Here is a 13,715-nt window from a genome sequence, read left to right as displayed (position 1 = left end):
CTCTTTTAAGTCCATACACGTGCACACCACTGCCCTTTCACTTAACAACATTACAAATGCAAGAGAGATAAAGCAAAACAAGACTGCACAACTCTTCATTTATTTCTCTGCTATGGTGCAGAATGAAATTTAAAAACTTGCTATGAGTAACTAATTCACCATACAGATTTCCACACTGCACTTGTAGCAGTAGGATTTACTGCACTGGCACATCACTGTTCCATTAACCATCCAAGCCTGAGTGCTAATTGCTCCCTGACTACACCAGGCTGATTCAAACCAAACCACTGCTCAAAATTGCATTGGAAAAGCAGATTGTGGCTTTAATGAGCAGGGTGTCACTAAAGAACAGAGATCCTAATCATTGATAGATATTTCCTAGCCAAATCAACACATGGTCACCCTTTTCAGTTGGAGGTGTCAGGTGTTTTATCTGTTTTTTATATAAAGCAAGGAAGAGGAAAAAGGTAACAGAAAATAGAAACATGATGCTCAAATTTCCTGTTTCAAATGTATCTCTCCATAGAACAACATCCTGTGCATTCCTAAGGAAGCTGCTTCAGTAGAAAGGGATAAAAAGCAAGGAAATGTCTACATACATACGTGTCACTTCAGGATGTCCCCTCATGTATTCTCACACTCTTTGAACAGAGCCTGGCTGTAAGTTATCAGCCTTTGGATTTGCACAAAGATCAGAGCTCCCCAGAAAGGATGGCAGGCAGGATGCGAGCAAGGGCATGCAGCTGCAGGAGCACAGGGGCTTGGCACTGCCTGTCAATCCCTGCAACTCTGTGCCACTGCATTTTGTCTTGTGTTGGGCCCCTGCCTGGGAATTCAGAGTTTTATTCTATCATCAGATTTGTGAGAAAGCTTTTCAATATTGATGTTTTTAAAAATTGTTTGTTCTCAAGGTTTCAAAAGGCAAACCAGCAGCACATCCCCTTGCTCTGTTTGGCAGGGTGGATTTTTGTACTGGGCTTCTCCATCCCTGAGCCTTGGAAGGGCCTCAGGTACAACCTCTGCTCTGTGCTTTCTGCAGTTATATGAGAGCAAAAACTCCTCTGCCTTGGCTGAAACTGCAAAGTGGCTGCACTTCGCTCAAAATAAATAAATTAGGGCACCAAATGCCCTGACTGCAGGCGGGCAAGGATCTGTTGCTTTAGAGAAACCATTATTTCCATCTTCCCGTCTCCTTGCTGGAGGCCAAAGTGATTGATATAATCACCTAGCTGTTGTTAATGAATTGAAAGCAAGGCTGTGTGATGGGCAACAGAAAGAGCCAGTGACCCTATTGTACCATGCCAGCAGGCAGAACAAGCTAGAGGCAACCTCACTTTCATAAATAGTTTTTTGGACAATCAATATGGTTTTAGTCATTAATAAAATATATGTTACTGATGTACAGAAACTATAAAAACTGTGGCAATGTGCTTAAATGTGTGCTTTGTTCACTCCCAGTGAAGTGGCATCAAGGAGAAGAGCCAGTGTCTGTGTCCCACCTCTTCTGAGATAAGAGGAGAAGTAGATGTGGTGGGGTACAGAGAGGTATGGTGACAGAAAACTAACTGTACAGTCATGATCGAAAAAAACAGGTTTAAGAAAAATAACAATTCCTCCCCCCTCAATTACTCCACTATTTATTGATACTAAGATTGAAAAGCTACAGGTTAGTGGTTTTCTGACACATTTCAGTTTTGTGTTTTCCACATTTTAATTGCAAAACAAGCAGAGTGTAAAAGATACTTCCAAGAGCCAGCTGGTGAAACAACTTTCCCACAGCTCTCCAGACACTCCAGCCCACTGAAACTGCTACTCACAGGGCCCAAGTTGGCTTCCTCTGCCTCGTAGATGTAATGATCCAGTGAAATGAAGTAATAGCCAGGCTCCACCTGGTTGCACTGACGTCCGAACATGTGGGGCCGGCATTCGCATTGCCCAGATTCACTCGAGCAGCTAGAACGGAAGAGCAGTGAATTTACAACAGATCTGGGCTCTGCTGAGACGGCAGTGGAGCTATGACATTTTAAATGACACAGGAGGAGAAGCCCTTCTGGACACAGCACACAGGAGAGGCTCTTGGGCTCTGCAGCTGGGCCACCTGCACTACAAACACGGCAGCACAGTCACAGGTACAGACCTGGCTCTACCCAACTATCACTCTCCAAAACAACATCCAGGCTCAGGCTGGAAGCAAGCGTGGACCAGGAACATTTCCAGTAGGCAGTTTGCAAGTAGCTTCTTCTGTTTAGATGGCAAGAGGATTTCCTGCTATGGATGCAGTGATTCCCTAGGACACGGGAGTTCTGGGAGCTTTACTTGCCACCAGACCCAGCCAACAGGCACATCTGCCCTGAGGCCAAGGGCAGGCTTTGTCTCCAAGCTTGCAAGCCACACAGGCAGTGCATCTGTTTGTAGGGTCTCGGGCATGACCCTGCATGCCCCAGGATGCTGAGCTGCCCTCACTTGCTGCAAAGCATCCAGACAGGTCATCATCAGCAGCTACACAGGGAGCAAAACCATCTCTGGCTGCTCTAGAGCAGGACAGACACAACCAGTGACATGGGGCAGTCAGGGCCATCACCAGAAGGTCTGTCCAGAGTGACACACAGATTTCCCCAATGAGACGTTTTCTTTACTCAATACAGCTCTATCCCCAAACTGCCTTTAGCTGTTTTATTGTCCCCAGAGAGTCTGTCCTGCATCATAAAGAACGCTTGATCACATTGCAATTTTGCACAAACTCAATCACACTTCTTAAAAGGAAGGTTTTTTGGTCCACCAAAATACACCTCCTTCTTTAAATTTGAGTGGGATTTAGAAACATTTTCTAAAGGTAAATGCCTCTGGTTTCCATGAACAATCTCCAGACTCCTCAAGCCACCAGACAAAGAGCAATTTTTAACTGAAACTTTTTTCAAAATTGCAGAGATTCTCTAAAATGTTCACTTTGGGATGCCAGAAGTGCCTTAGCTGGTCCCAGAAGAGGAGGTGGGAAGCTTCCCCTCTGGGGAGGCAACAACTCCACCACCTGGTGGTGGGTTACACCACAGGGATGAATTTTGGGCAAGGCACAGCATCCCACACCCTGAGAGGGAGCCAGGAAGCAGTAATTCAGCAGCTGAGGAGAGGAGCCCTGAGGAGAGCACAGCTCCCCCTTCCCGATGACGTGAGAGAGCGAAGGCAGGAGCCAGAGCTGGGCTCTGCAGTGCTCCTGCGGCTGGAGGGGAGCACAGCTGCTGCCTGCCCCTGCCAGGATGCTGCACCTCCCCTCCCCACATGGTTTTGCAATCTCCAGTGCATGGGAAACAGGCTGGGCCACGGCTGGGCTGTTACCCCAAAGCCCTGGGAGCAGCTGTGCTGGGGGAGCTGCTCTGGGCTGTGTGGTGTAACCCATCTGTGCGCAGGCAGCGAGCACGGGGGAGTAAATAATCCCTAAGATCCACACTGCTGTCTGCCAAGGGCTAATGATTCACCGGGGAGCAGACAGGAGAGACGGCCCCTGGGACATTCTCACGGCAATCCCTGATGCAGAGGGGTGTCTGTAGGCTGTGATGACCTATGGGAGACACACCAAGATGATCCCACACTCCCCCAGTGTGGTCCCATGGGCTTCAGTGGGAAAGAGCTCTCTGACCCCCTTGGGAAACTTCTGTGGCTTTAGACAAAAGCATAACATTTCAAAAGGTTTATGGAAGGAAGGGAGAGGGAAAAAAAAAAAAAAAAGGCAAAAGAACATGCTGCTGTTAAAAAGCCAGGGGTTGGACACACACCTAGCACACAGAGAACTGCTCTGGTCAGAGGAGCAGGCGGGCTACCCAGCACCCCACTGACAGGGCATCTAAGCTACGACTTTCCATGCTGATACTGATGGATGCACATTCAAAACTTACAGTTTTCTCTAAAAAATGTACATCTCCCCAGTGGGCACTTCCAGGTCCACATCCTACTCCATGCAGCACCACTGAGACAACAGAGCAGTACTGTGCAGCTAGTGTGCTTCCCTTAGCACCAGTGGGCAGACAGATTGGCCAAAGGGTGATTTGGGAGCAAAGCAAGACCAGCATGTCCATGTCACTGTCCATGTCATGCCCGAATCCTGCTTTCATCTTGCAAGAGCAAAGCTTTGACATGGACCATACCCTAGGTTACAGCCAAGGCAGAGCTTAACCCACACCTGGTTCCTACCCTGGCTGACAAAGGCAGAGCTACACCAAGAACAGTTTTACATGTTCACTTGCACCAGTGGCACCAACGAATGTTGTTCCACACAGAAAAGACATGGATGCCCCTGCCACCTTTGCTGCAATCAAGATCTACCACCTCCTGAAGCAGAAAGATGGGTGCCAAACATCCTCCCCCAGAGCACACTGAGCCCTGGATGCTGTGGTTACAAAAATATGAGGCTGGCTGATCACAGGAGAGGAACTGTGCAGGGACTCACTTGTTGTTCAGCGCTCCACCCTGGTCGCAGTCGCACGGCCGGCACCCGTCCATGTCATTGCTCAGGCCCCAGTGCTCGGGCTGCAGGAGCAAACATCACCAGCACTGTCACCTGGGCCTCACTTAGTTCCATCTCACCCAAAGGAACACTTCTAAACACTCAGCCCAAGCTGTCCCAGACTGCCCCACCAGTCATGGATCCTGCTCTCCTGGCTGTGGTTCTACCCCTATAAGCACCAACAGCACTTCCCTACCTGCTCTCCTCCCACCCTGCTGACCATTTCAAGGGCAAGAGAGCCACACATGGGGCAGTGGATATTTGTGTAGGCACTGCCCTTGCAGGGCTGCTACTGTGCAACTTGCTTGCTGGATAGACAGACAGACAGACTTGTTTGGTTTTTCCATGCAGTTCACTGCTAGATAAGAGTTTCTCAGTGTTTGTACAAACACATTCAGTTATCTGACAGCATGTTTCTGTAACACTCCAGCATGCACAAACACTACATGGAAATGTAGGTGTGTGAAATAATCCCTGCCTAAAATAATGGCCTGTTTAGAAAGGAATTTTTTTGGTAACACTGTTTCCCTGACTGCTTTGTCTTTCATCCCAGCAAGGACTTCAGCAGAACTGCCCTAGATCCTTCATTTTCAGAGCAACCACAGGTATCCTAATGTCTCACCCCTTATGGTCCCAGGAATTAGACTGGATGCTCCTGTCTGCCATGACATGCATGCCAGCTCCCCAAAACACAGCACACTTCACGGCTCCTGACATCTCAAGGTGCCCTCTACACCCTGAATGCCAGCAGGCAGTCAGAGACAGTGGCCAGCACCTTGCTCCATGCTTCCCACACTCCAGCCCCCCTCACACCAGTGTCTCCCAATTGATTTTACAGTGAACTACTTGCCAGACATTGATTGCACTGCTTTCCTGTCACCAGACGCTTACAATAGCAGTTTCCTGTCTCCGGATCACAAGGATTGCCCCCGGGGTGGGTACCCAGAGGATTACAGGCACAAGCTACATGGAAATACAAACAGGCAGGTCAAAAGCAGGACTGGAGTCATATTTTAGACAGTGTTCAACTTAAATATATACATTAAATTTTCCCCTGAATTCCCCATTACAGAAATTCATTTCACTCTTTGCTCACCACCCATCCCAGTAAAACTTCCCTGGCCTAGAGATTCAAAATTGAAAAGAAATAAGGAGGATTATGCTATTTCCACTGAATATACCAGAAGGTTCAAATGGTGAACTGGATTTTAAGGGCTGGTGGACTCCAAGCTACATCAAATCTACAGTAATGTTTTTCCTTTAGGCAAAACATGAAAAAAAGGGAAAAAAAAATCCATCCCACAAACCAACTTCTCCTGGCACTAACAGCCCCTCAAAGAGCTTTTGATCACACATAAAGGAACATATGTTTTTACTCACACTGACAGCCCGCTGGGTCATCGGCACTCAGGCCATAGAAACCTTCTTTGCAGAGGTCACAACGCTCCCCCTCGACAAATAATTTACAACGGCACTGTCCGGCAATGAGGCCGGTGGAGAAATCGGTGTAGCGGTCACAGATCCCACCATTCTGGGAGCCAGCTGGGTCACAGTTGCAAGCTAAGAAGGAAGCACCACACATGTGTTATTAACTGCTACAAAATGAAAGGCCAAGTCTCACACTGAATTACTGAAACTCAGCTGCTGTGTAGAAAGACTGTCACTCCTGCATGACATGGCATGGGTTGGACACACAAGGACCAGGTAAATTTCCAGGTTCTCAAAGAGAAAACAAAACCCAGCTAGGCTCCCTCAAGACCTCCAAGACGGCCACTTGGAGGCTTCCTCAGGGATCCCAAGGCCCACTTGGGATTTCCTCAGGGATCCCAAGGCCATTCCCACCCTGCAGAGTGGGGCTGCACTTACGCTCGCAGACGTCGGGGTCCCGCAGGTCTCTCTCGGGGTGCTGGAAGTAGAAGGGCTTGCACTGCTCGCAATTGCGGCCCATGGTGTTGTGCTGGCAGTCGTCACACACTCCCCCGCTGGTGTTCCCCGTTGTCATGTACACTGCCATGTCAAAGTGGCACTGGCTGGAGTGGCCATTGCAGTTGCACTCTGTGACAAAGACAGAAAGCAGAGGGAGAGTCCTGGGGGAAGTGCAACTCTGCAGAAAAGACATAGCGGTGTCAACCAAAGAACAAAGACAGAAAGCAGAGTAAGAGTCCTGGGGGAAGTGCAACTCTGCAGAAAAGACACACCAGTGTCAACCAACCATGAAGGATTTTACACACAAGTAACAGCCTGTAATGCTCACGGCACCCAGCTCTGCCTTTTACTCCAACTCACTTTTGCATGCGTTACTATTGCGACCTTCAGCAGGGCGCCAGGGTAGATCATGGTAGAAATCCATACACTGCTCACAGTTTAATCCTTTGGTATTATGTCTGCACATGCAGTGACCATGAACCTGTAATTGAAAAAAAAGGAGGAAAAAAATAAAGAATGAAAAAAGAGTTGGTTATAAACGAAAAATGAAAAAAATCATTCTACAATGAATGCAAAATAAAGCTAGCACATAATGGACATATACTTTTGGGGACTTTAATCCATGTAACTGCATTTAGAAAAGGCATAAAGGGCCATAGGAATGTCCTTCACCTGCCCAAGTGTCCTCATACAAATTTGTCCTTCTTTCCTCACTGGAACTAGTGCCAGAATAAATGCTTTCAGAAATAAACAAGGAGAGCACAGTTCGGCCCAGAAGCCTCTTGGAACTAAAAGTTAGCTGTTTATTAGCTGTTAATTAGCTATCAACATTCTTCTATTTACATCAGCAGGTCACTAGCCCAGTGCCCTCTTTCCAGCCTGCCTTGATCCTCAGAGCAAAGATAACAGAGTTTGGATGGCGTTTATCCATAAGCCCCAGGCTTTGCCCTTGCCTTGTGTACAGAACAAGCACCAAGTAGACCGAGAGTGGTTGTGTGACAGCTGCTGCCACAGACCACTGGCATTACCAGCACTGTAGCCACGATGCTAAAGGCAAAGCTTGAGTGGACACACTCATCCAAACACAGGGCAGTGGAGCATGCCCAGCTCGATGGCATCCTGCAGCCCTGGACAACCCACAACCCCATCCCACATCTCCAACCAGTTAATAGCTCACCCATTAACAGGGTGCTATTGTGGCTTGTCATGCAAAAAGCATGGGGAAAAGCAGACCCCACAAGGGATGTGGCACTTGTGCAGCAGCATACCATGGAGGCAATCAGGGTTTTCCTTCAGGGCCTGTGTTTATTAGGGCTACAATCACAATTTCTCAGCTGGTAACAACTAATACAAACAGAGGTTATGTTTGATTCACAAGTGTTTCAGCCTTTGATGCCTCTATTCCACTTCAATTTTAAGGTAACCAAGTGAACTCATATACTGGTCTCTGACCTAATAAGGTTACACTCCCTTTCTTCATTCCTACCTTTCAGTTTCATCAGCTCTGCAACACAATCAGAAAAGGAATGTTAAAACAATTATCACCTAATCTGAGATATGTGTTAGGTTAATACCAATAATGACAGATGTGTTTGCCACGGAGGAATAATTACAACAGTTCTGTTGTTTGAAAACCAAGCGTGCGGAGGTGAGGGACAGCGTCATCTTTACATTTGTGTTCAAATCACTTAAAAGAGGCAGAGACAAGAAGAGTGTGAATATTTACCATTCCTTCCACCTCCTCGTCCAAGCCCTCCACGGGCGCGCACTCGCTGGCGTGCCCGTAGCAGAAGCAGTTCCCACGAACCACCATGTCGTAGATGGCATAGTAGTACTTCTCTCGGATCTCCATCCTGGAGTCCAAGAGGTTGTCTCCCAGAGTGTGCAGCTTGACAAATTTGACTCTCAGGTTTGTGATTTTCAATAGGTCTGCAGGGGACACACACAAAATAGCTAACCAGCAAGCCCATTTTGGAATTATTTGTCAGATAATATTTTGAATGAGAGGAAGCCAGGAGTGACTTCCTAAGCCTGCTTCCTATGGGCAGATTAGATCAGATTTGATTTCAGCACCTACACATCACTTCATACTCCCCAAATTAAAAAAAAAATTACATTTTTTTACTACAAGTTGATAACTGTATAAGTAAATTTATGCATAATTTTAAATAATGGTTTATTTTATTATAGACATGCACAGGCACATACACAAATGTTACAGGCAAGGAGAAAAGCACTACCTAAAAGACACTGGTTCCTTGGGGTTTTAAAATATAAGATGGGTAAGGACTTGATATCAAGAAACTGCTGCCAAGTGGACCAAGAGCCAATAGACTTATGAGACTTTTGGAAAAAGTCTTTGCTGGAAATAAAGACAATTCTTCTTTTGTACACGCCTAATTTTCCTAGGAAATGTAATTAGTTACATTTCATGGAAAGAAGTAACACCCCATCACTGACCAAATACAAAGGATTTCTAGAGGGACAATCCATGGGAATACAATATTGCAGTAATTAATACCATCCACATATCTACTTTGATGTTGTGAACCCTATGTAGTTTCTTACAGCCTTGAACTAGGCTTGACAAAGCACTTCAAGCCTATGAAAGCAGTTTCTCCTTTAAAATGCTGAGTAAAGAAAAAAAATAACATTAAACTCATAGCAACGAGCAGACACTCCTCTACTTCACATATTTCCTTTTGCTCCAGGTAGCTTTACACTGAAGGACATGAACCCAGCCTGAGAATGCATATTAAATCAGGTCAGGTTAAGGCTGAGCACTGCAGTTCCCCCAGGCCAAACACCCCACAAGGTTTCTCTTAAAGCCACACTGAGCAACAGATCTCTCATGCATTGCCAAGACCATGCACGAACATTACAGCAAGTTGTGGTTTAGGAGCACATCTGAGTGGTCCAGCCATGCCAACTACCATGGCCAACTGTTCCAAAGTCACTACTTTGTTCTGAAAAATAAAACATGACCCCATTGGTTTTAGCTAGAAATGCACAATGAAATAAGTACCTTTGTAGCTCTCTTCATTTGCTTTCTGAATACTGTACAATCATAGGATCACATTCCAACGTTGCCAAGTTTCTCTTGGCAACTGCATGTATTTTGGGGAAAGGGGTCTTTAATGAAAAAAAATCCCTGATCAATTAAGAAAAGGACCAGATCCAAAGAAGTGTGTAAGAGCAATCTCTTGAGTTTACATCACTGATCTTTATTTTCCTGTCTGAGTCAGGAAAAGGAGCCATACACAGAGATATTCATATGAATATCTGCTACTGGGGCTAATGCATGACTTTGTTAGTGGATTACTGGTTTTCCTAAGCAAGTAAGTGCTGAAATGCTCTCAAATCAGCCTGAAAGGCAACTGCATACATACTCTGAATCCTTGGACTGTACGGATCTTCAATTCGAAAAGCAGGATCTAGAACACGATATATTACCTGGAGGAAAAATCAAACAACGAAAGATTCAGCTTCAAAAATAAGAGAGCCTGAATTTAAAAGGAAAAAGTCTACACAATAAACATATTAGAAAAATTGTCTCTGACCTCTCCCTCTGTTGAAGGTTCAATGTCCGAGTATCGGGAATCACAGATTATATCATCCACTTTCTTCATGGGTCCAGTTGAAATCCCAGGAAAGGAGCTCTCACAGTCGTATGCAAAATACCTGTAAACGTGCCAGGTCTGTCCAAAGTCAGATGATCTTTCAATCAACATTGCAGCAGGACGGAATGTCTAACGGTAAGGAAAACAATAGATTTCATTTGGTTAATTATTATTTGCATTTACATTAAATCTTAGTAGTGTGAGCAATCCACATGTCTGGATTTTAGTCTCTCTCCCTGCACCGACTATTTCCCATATGTGGAAATATCAGAAATACTTTTCTGCTGATATTCCACTTTCTTCTCAGAGGCAGACACATGAAATAACACTCATCAAGCCATAGACTACTACCCATCTTCAAAAGATGGCACCCAGTGGCCAAGTGCTTAAACACATTTAAACAAGCAAGCTTGTAAGTTTTTTTGATTCCAAACTCTTGCTGAAAAGTGGGGTTAAAGTAGGGCTTTACAGAGACAAAAATAATTTTTTTCCCACAGCTTGTGGAAAGCAGCAGAGCCTTCTTCCTTGCTGTACCTCTCGTCCTTATCTTTTACAAAGGACCTAATTGGCTTCCTCTCATACTGTAGGGAGCAGGAGGTCACTGCAGTACTTCCCACCCAGCTCTGATGCCCAGATGTTACTGCTGAGCAGGTAGCTCTGAAGCTCAGAGAAGCCCCAGCATTTCCTCTCTTTGCCTGACCACATGACCTTTTGCAGCATCTCTGACATTCAGTGCCAGCTGTCCTCTGTGCTGCCTTAAGAAAATGTTCCTTATGGAGATGGAGAGGTTCAGCTTCATCCTCTCACACTGCATTTGACTGCCTCCATCTCCAGTGACCCTCGTCCAGCTGGCCTTGCCCAGACTCTGGCAGGCTGCATTCACTTCACCAAACCAGTGTCCTTCTTACCTACACGTATCCAACTCTAGAACAACAAACTAATGAAGTTTTGAAAAGATTTTTAATCCCTCTGACCTAAATAAAATCATGTTTTCATTTTTGTGCTGCCTTTCAAAAGCCAGATATTTATTTAACCCTAGCTTGTACCTACCAAGAAATGCCAACAATCTCTTCCTTAGTTTTATGTATTCAGTGGAGGACCTCCCAGAGCCAAGCACAAAAGCTTTTCAGTCACAGCTGGAAAGAAATTTTTTCTCTGCTTCCTGCCTGAAAATATCACCCAACTTAGAAACTAGTATCTCACCCAACAAAAAAACCCAAAAAAATTTAGCAACCCAGAAGTAAGACACCTCAACTGTCTACCACACAAAGTCCACAAGGCATCATTAAAACTATCTTTCCCCTGCAGTCTCCTCCTGACAGCAGACCAAGCCCCAGTTTGTACTGGGGTACAATGGCTGCAGTGCCAGGGTTTTTTGAGGAGTCCCTCACTGCTGGCTTCAGTAGAAATGACCACCTTCCACCTCAGCCACCACCTTAAGTCACAGGGAGAAGCCCTTGTTGATGCCCCAGGAAAGAGGAACCAGCTGTCCTAGAAAGCTGATGCGCAAAAATGAAGAGATTAATTTGTCCACATGGGAAGAACATTTAGGATGTACGGGACATAAGCTACCATTCCAAGACATCTGTTTGTAAAAAACAAAGACACTTTGTGTACAGATGTTCCTTCTTCCTGAAGACCTTTCCATTTGCCAAATGAAAACTGATACCATGGCCAACTTTTTTCAGGAAAAAAACCCTTGCTACTATATGACTTAGCTAACAATCTTCTAGAATACAACCACCAGAAACACACCAATACAAAACCCAGCTTCAGCATGACTCCTTCTGCAGCCTCACTTGAGCTCAAACACAAATCAAAACTCAGCCTTTCTGCATGACTTCAGCACTGGTTAATGGTTGGCAGCTCTGAAAACTTCAGGCCAAACAGTTCAGACAAAGTCCTAATCCCAAATATCAAATGGATGTGAAGGACTATGACACCTCTCATTTCCTCATGTTTTAGGGTTCAGGGTAAGGCTGTGGCTTCCTTACCTTGAAGGTCATAATGAGATGAGTGAAATGAAACTCAGCCTCCAGGTCCAGCTGGATAGTCACATTTTCCAAACCTGCAGGGGCAGAGTAAAGAAGGTGTTAAGCAAACAAGGACACCTGCCAGTCTCTACATCTACATTTTGCCAAAGCTCTTCACTCTGTTGGCATGAGACTATTTTCTTTACTACTTGGCTCTGCTGTGGAAAAGGAATATGATGGTTTAATGTGTGCCTGAGGTAGAGGAGGAGACACCAAGCACCTGCTGAAGTGTGGGATTCCTGCGTGTGACCAGCACCGAACGCTACACCCAGAGCGTGAGCCCGCAGTGCTATTTGACACAGAGGCATGGCTGGGACCAGCACAGGCTGGGCCCTGGCACCAAAGCCCCCAGTCCAGCTGGGGATGCTGAGCCCAGATGTGTGTGGTGGTCACAGGCTGTTCTCCCACAGCCCAGCCTCTCTGGCAGCAGCAGCAGCAGCACAAGACTGTGCAGCCCTAACACCCCCAGTCTCACTGATGCCTGGGTGGGGGCCATTCCCCACCATTTGTCACTCACTCTGGACTCTCCTGTCCACAAGAACAGCTCCTTTATAACCTGGTTTTGAGACACTCCTAAAGCAACTATCACAGCCCTGCTCTGCAGTCCCAAGGATTAAGAAAATGGTGAGAGGAAAAAGGTTTTCCAAACTGCTGAAAGACTACCTGTGGTCAAGGACTCTACACAGAAAGGAAGAAAAACAGCCAGAAATATTATTTTGCCTTGTGAAAAGAGCTCTCGAAGCAGCTGGATACTAATTATACTGTAGTTAGAAATAAAAAAAATAAAACCAAGATTTACAGAGAGGAGAAAGGGTAAGAAACGAAAATAATAAAACAATCAGGCACTTAAAATTTTGACCAGCTGTAACCTTCTGTGAAGCATGCAGCAATGGTCCCTTATGCTGTATGCCTGAAAACATGAATTGGACAGAAAGAATCATTTGTTTTTTATTGTTGAAGGACATTTTCATGACCTTATGAGCTAAGAAACTTTTTTGTGTGAATGCTGCCAAGCCTGTTGCAAAAAACATGAATTATCTGGAATGCTGGAAGAGAACTGCTGGCAGCAAGCAGTTGGTCTAAATGGTTAAAAAGGATTTAGTGAAAATCTTTCTTTAACAGGCAGCAAAACTGTTACAAATATTACCTTTTTTTTTCTCATATACAATAAGGCAGCTGCTGCCAATGAATTTGCAGAAATCCCACCCTGTCCAGCTGGCTTTAAGGTTTCAGGGTAGGACCGCTGCTTGAGAAACTCTTGCTGCCTTGTTTTGTGTATGAAAGCATGCCAAAAGCATAACCAGAGAAGTAAAACAGGCAGAGGAAGGATTAAAAGCAAAAAACCAAAAACCCCACCAAACTAATATGCAATTTTTGATTTTAACGAGCTGGCTCATTTCCGCAGTTCATTTTATTGCTTGGCCAATGGCACAGAAATTCAGGGAGCTCAGGAGGGAGAAGGCAGCTTGCAGGGTAAGAGATATCCCCGGCTTTACTGTCCTGGGGTAGAGAAGGAAACTGGAGGACTGCAGGCAGGGCAAGAGCAGCTCTGTGCCCAAACCCCCTCCTTCCACAGCCTCCATCCCGGGCGTGGGGAAGCCCTGGGATATTTTCTCCTGGAAGGCTGCTCCGCTCTTG

General features: G+C 45.7%; 1 protein-coding gene across 1 annotated transcript in view; it reads right to left on the bottom strand.

Annotated features, from left to right (window-relative positions):
• Positions 1-13,715, bottom strand: part of LAMB1 (laminin subunit beta 1) — a 42,577-nt gene that overhangs the window by 25,505 nt on the left and 3,357 nt on the right. Inside the window, exons 4-13 of the mRNA XM_058021994.1 lie at positions 12,039-12,112; positions 9,985-10,173; positions 9,814-9,877; positions 8,151-8,353; positions 6,785-6,905; positions 6,365-6,553; positions 5,879-6,058; positions 5,349-5,461; positions 4,442-4,521; positions 1,818-1,953 (exon numbers count right to left, since the gene is read on the bottom strand). Of these exons, the coding sequence (XP_057877977.1) occupies positions 1,818-1,953; positions 4,442-4,521; positions 5,349-5,461; positions 5,879-6,058; positions 6,365-6,553; positions 6,785-6,905; positions 8,151-8,353; positions 9,814-9,877; positions 9,985-10,173; positions 12,039-12,112 (1,349 nt within the window). The remainder of the gene's footprint in view (positions 1-1,817; positions 1,954-4,441; positions 4,522-5,348; positions 5,462-5,878; positions 6,059-6,364; positions 6,554-6,784; positions 6,906-8,150; positions 8,354-9,813; positions 9,878-9,984; positions 10,174-12,038; positions 12,113-13,715) is intronic.

Source organism: Melospiza georgiana, chromosome 4 (assembly GCF_028018845.1).
Source record: "Melospiza georgiana isolate bMelGeo1 chromosome 4, bMelGeo1.pri, whole genome shotgun sequence".
In the NCBI taxonomy this organism is placed as follows: domain Eukaryota; kingdom Metazoa; phylum Chordata; class Aves; order Passeriformes; family Passerellidae; genus Melospiza; species Melospiza georgiana.
This window is presented reverse-complemented; position numbering and strand designations above follow the sequence as displayed.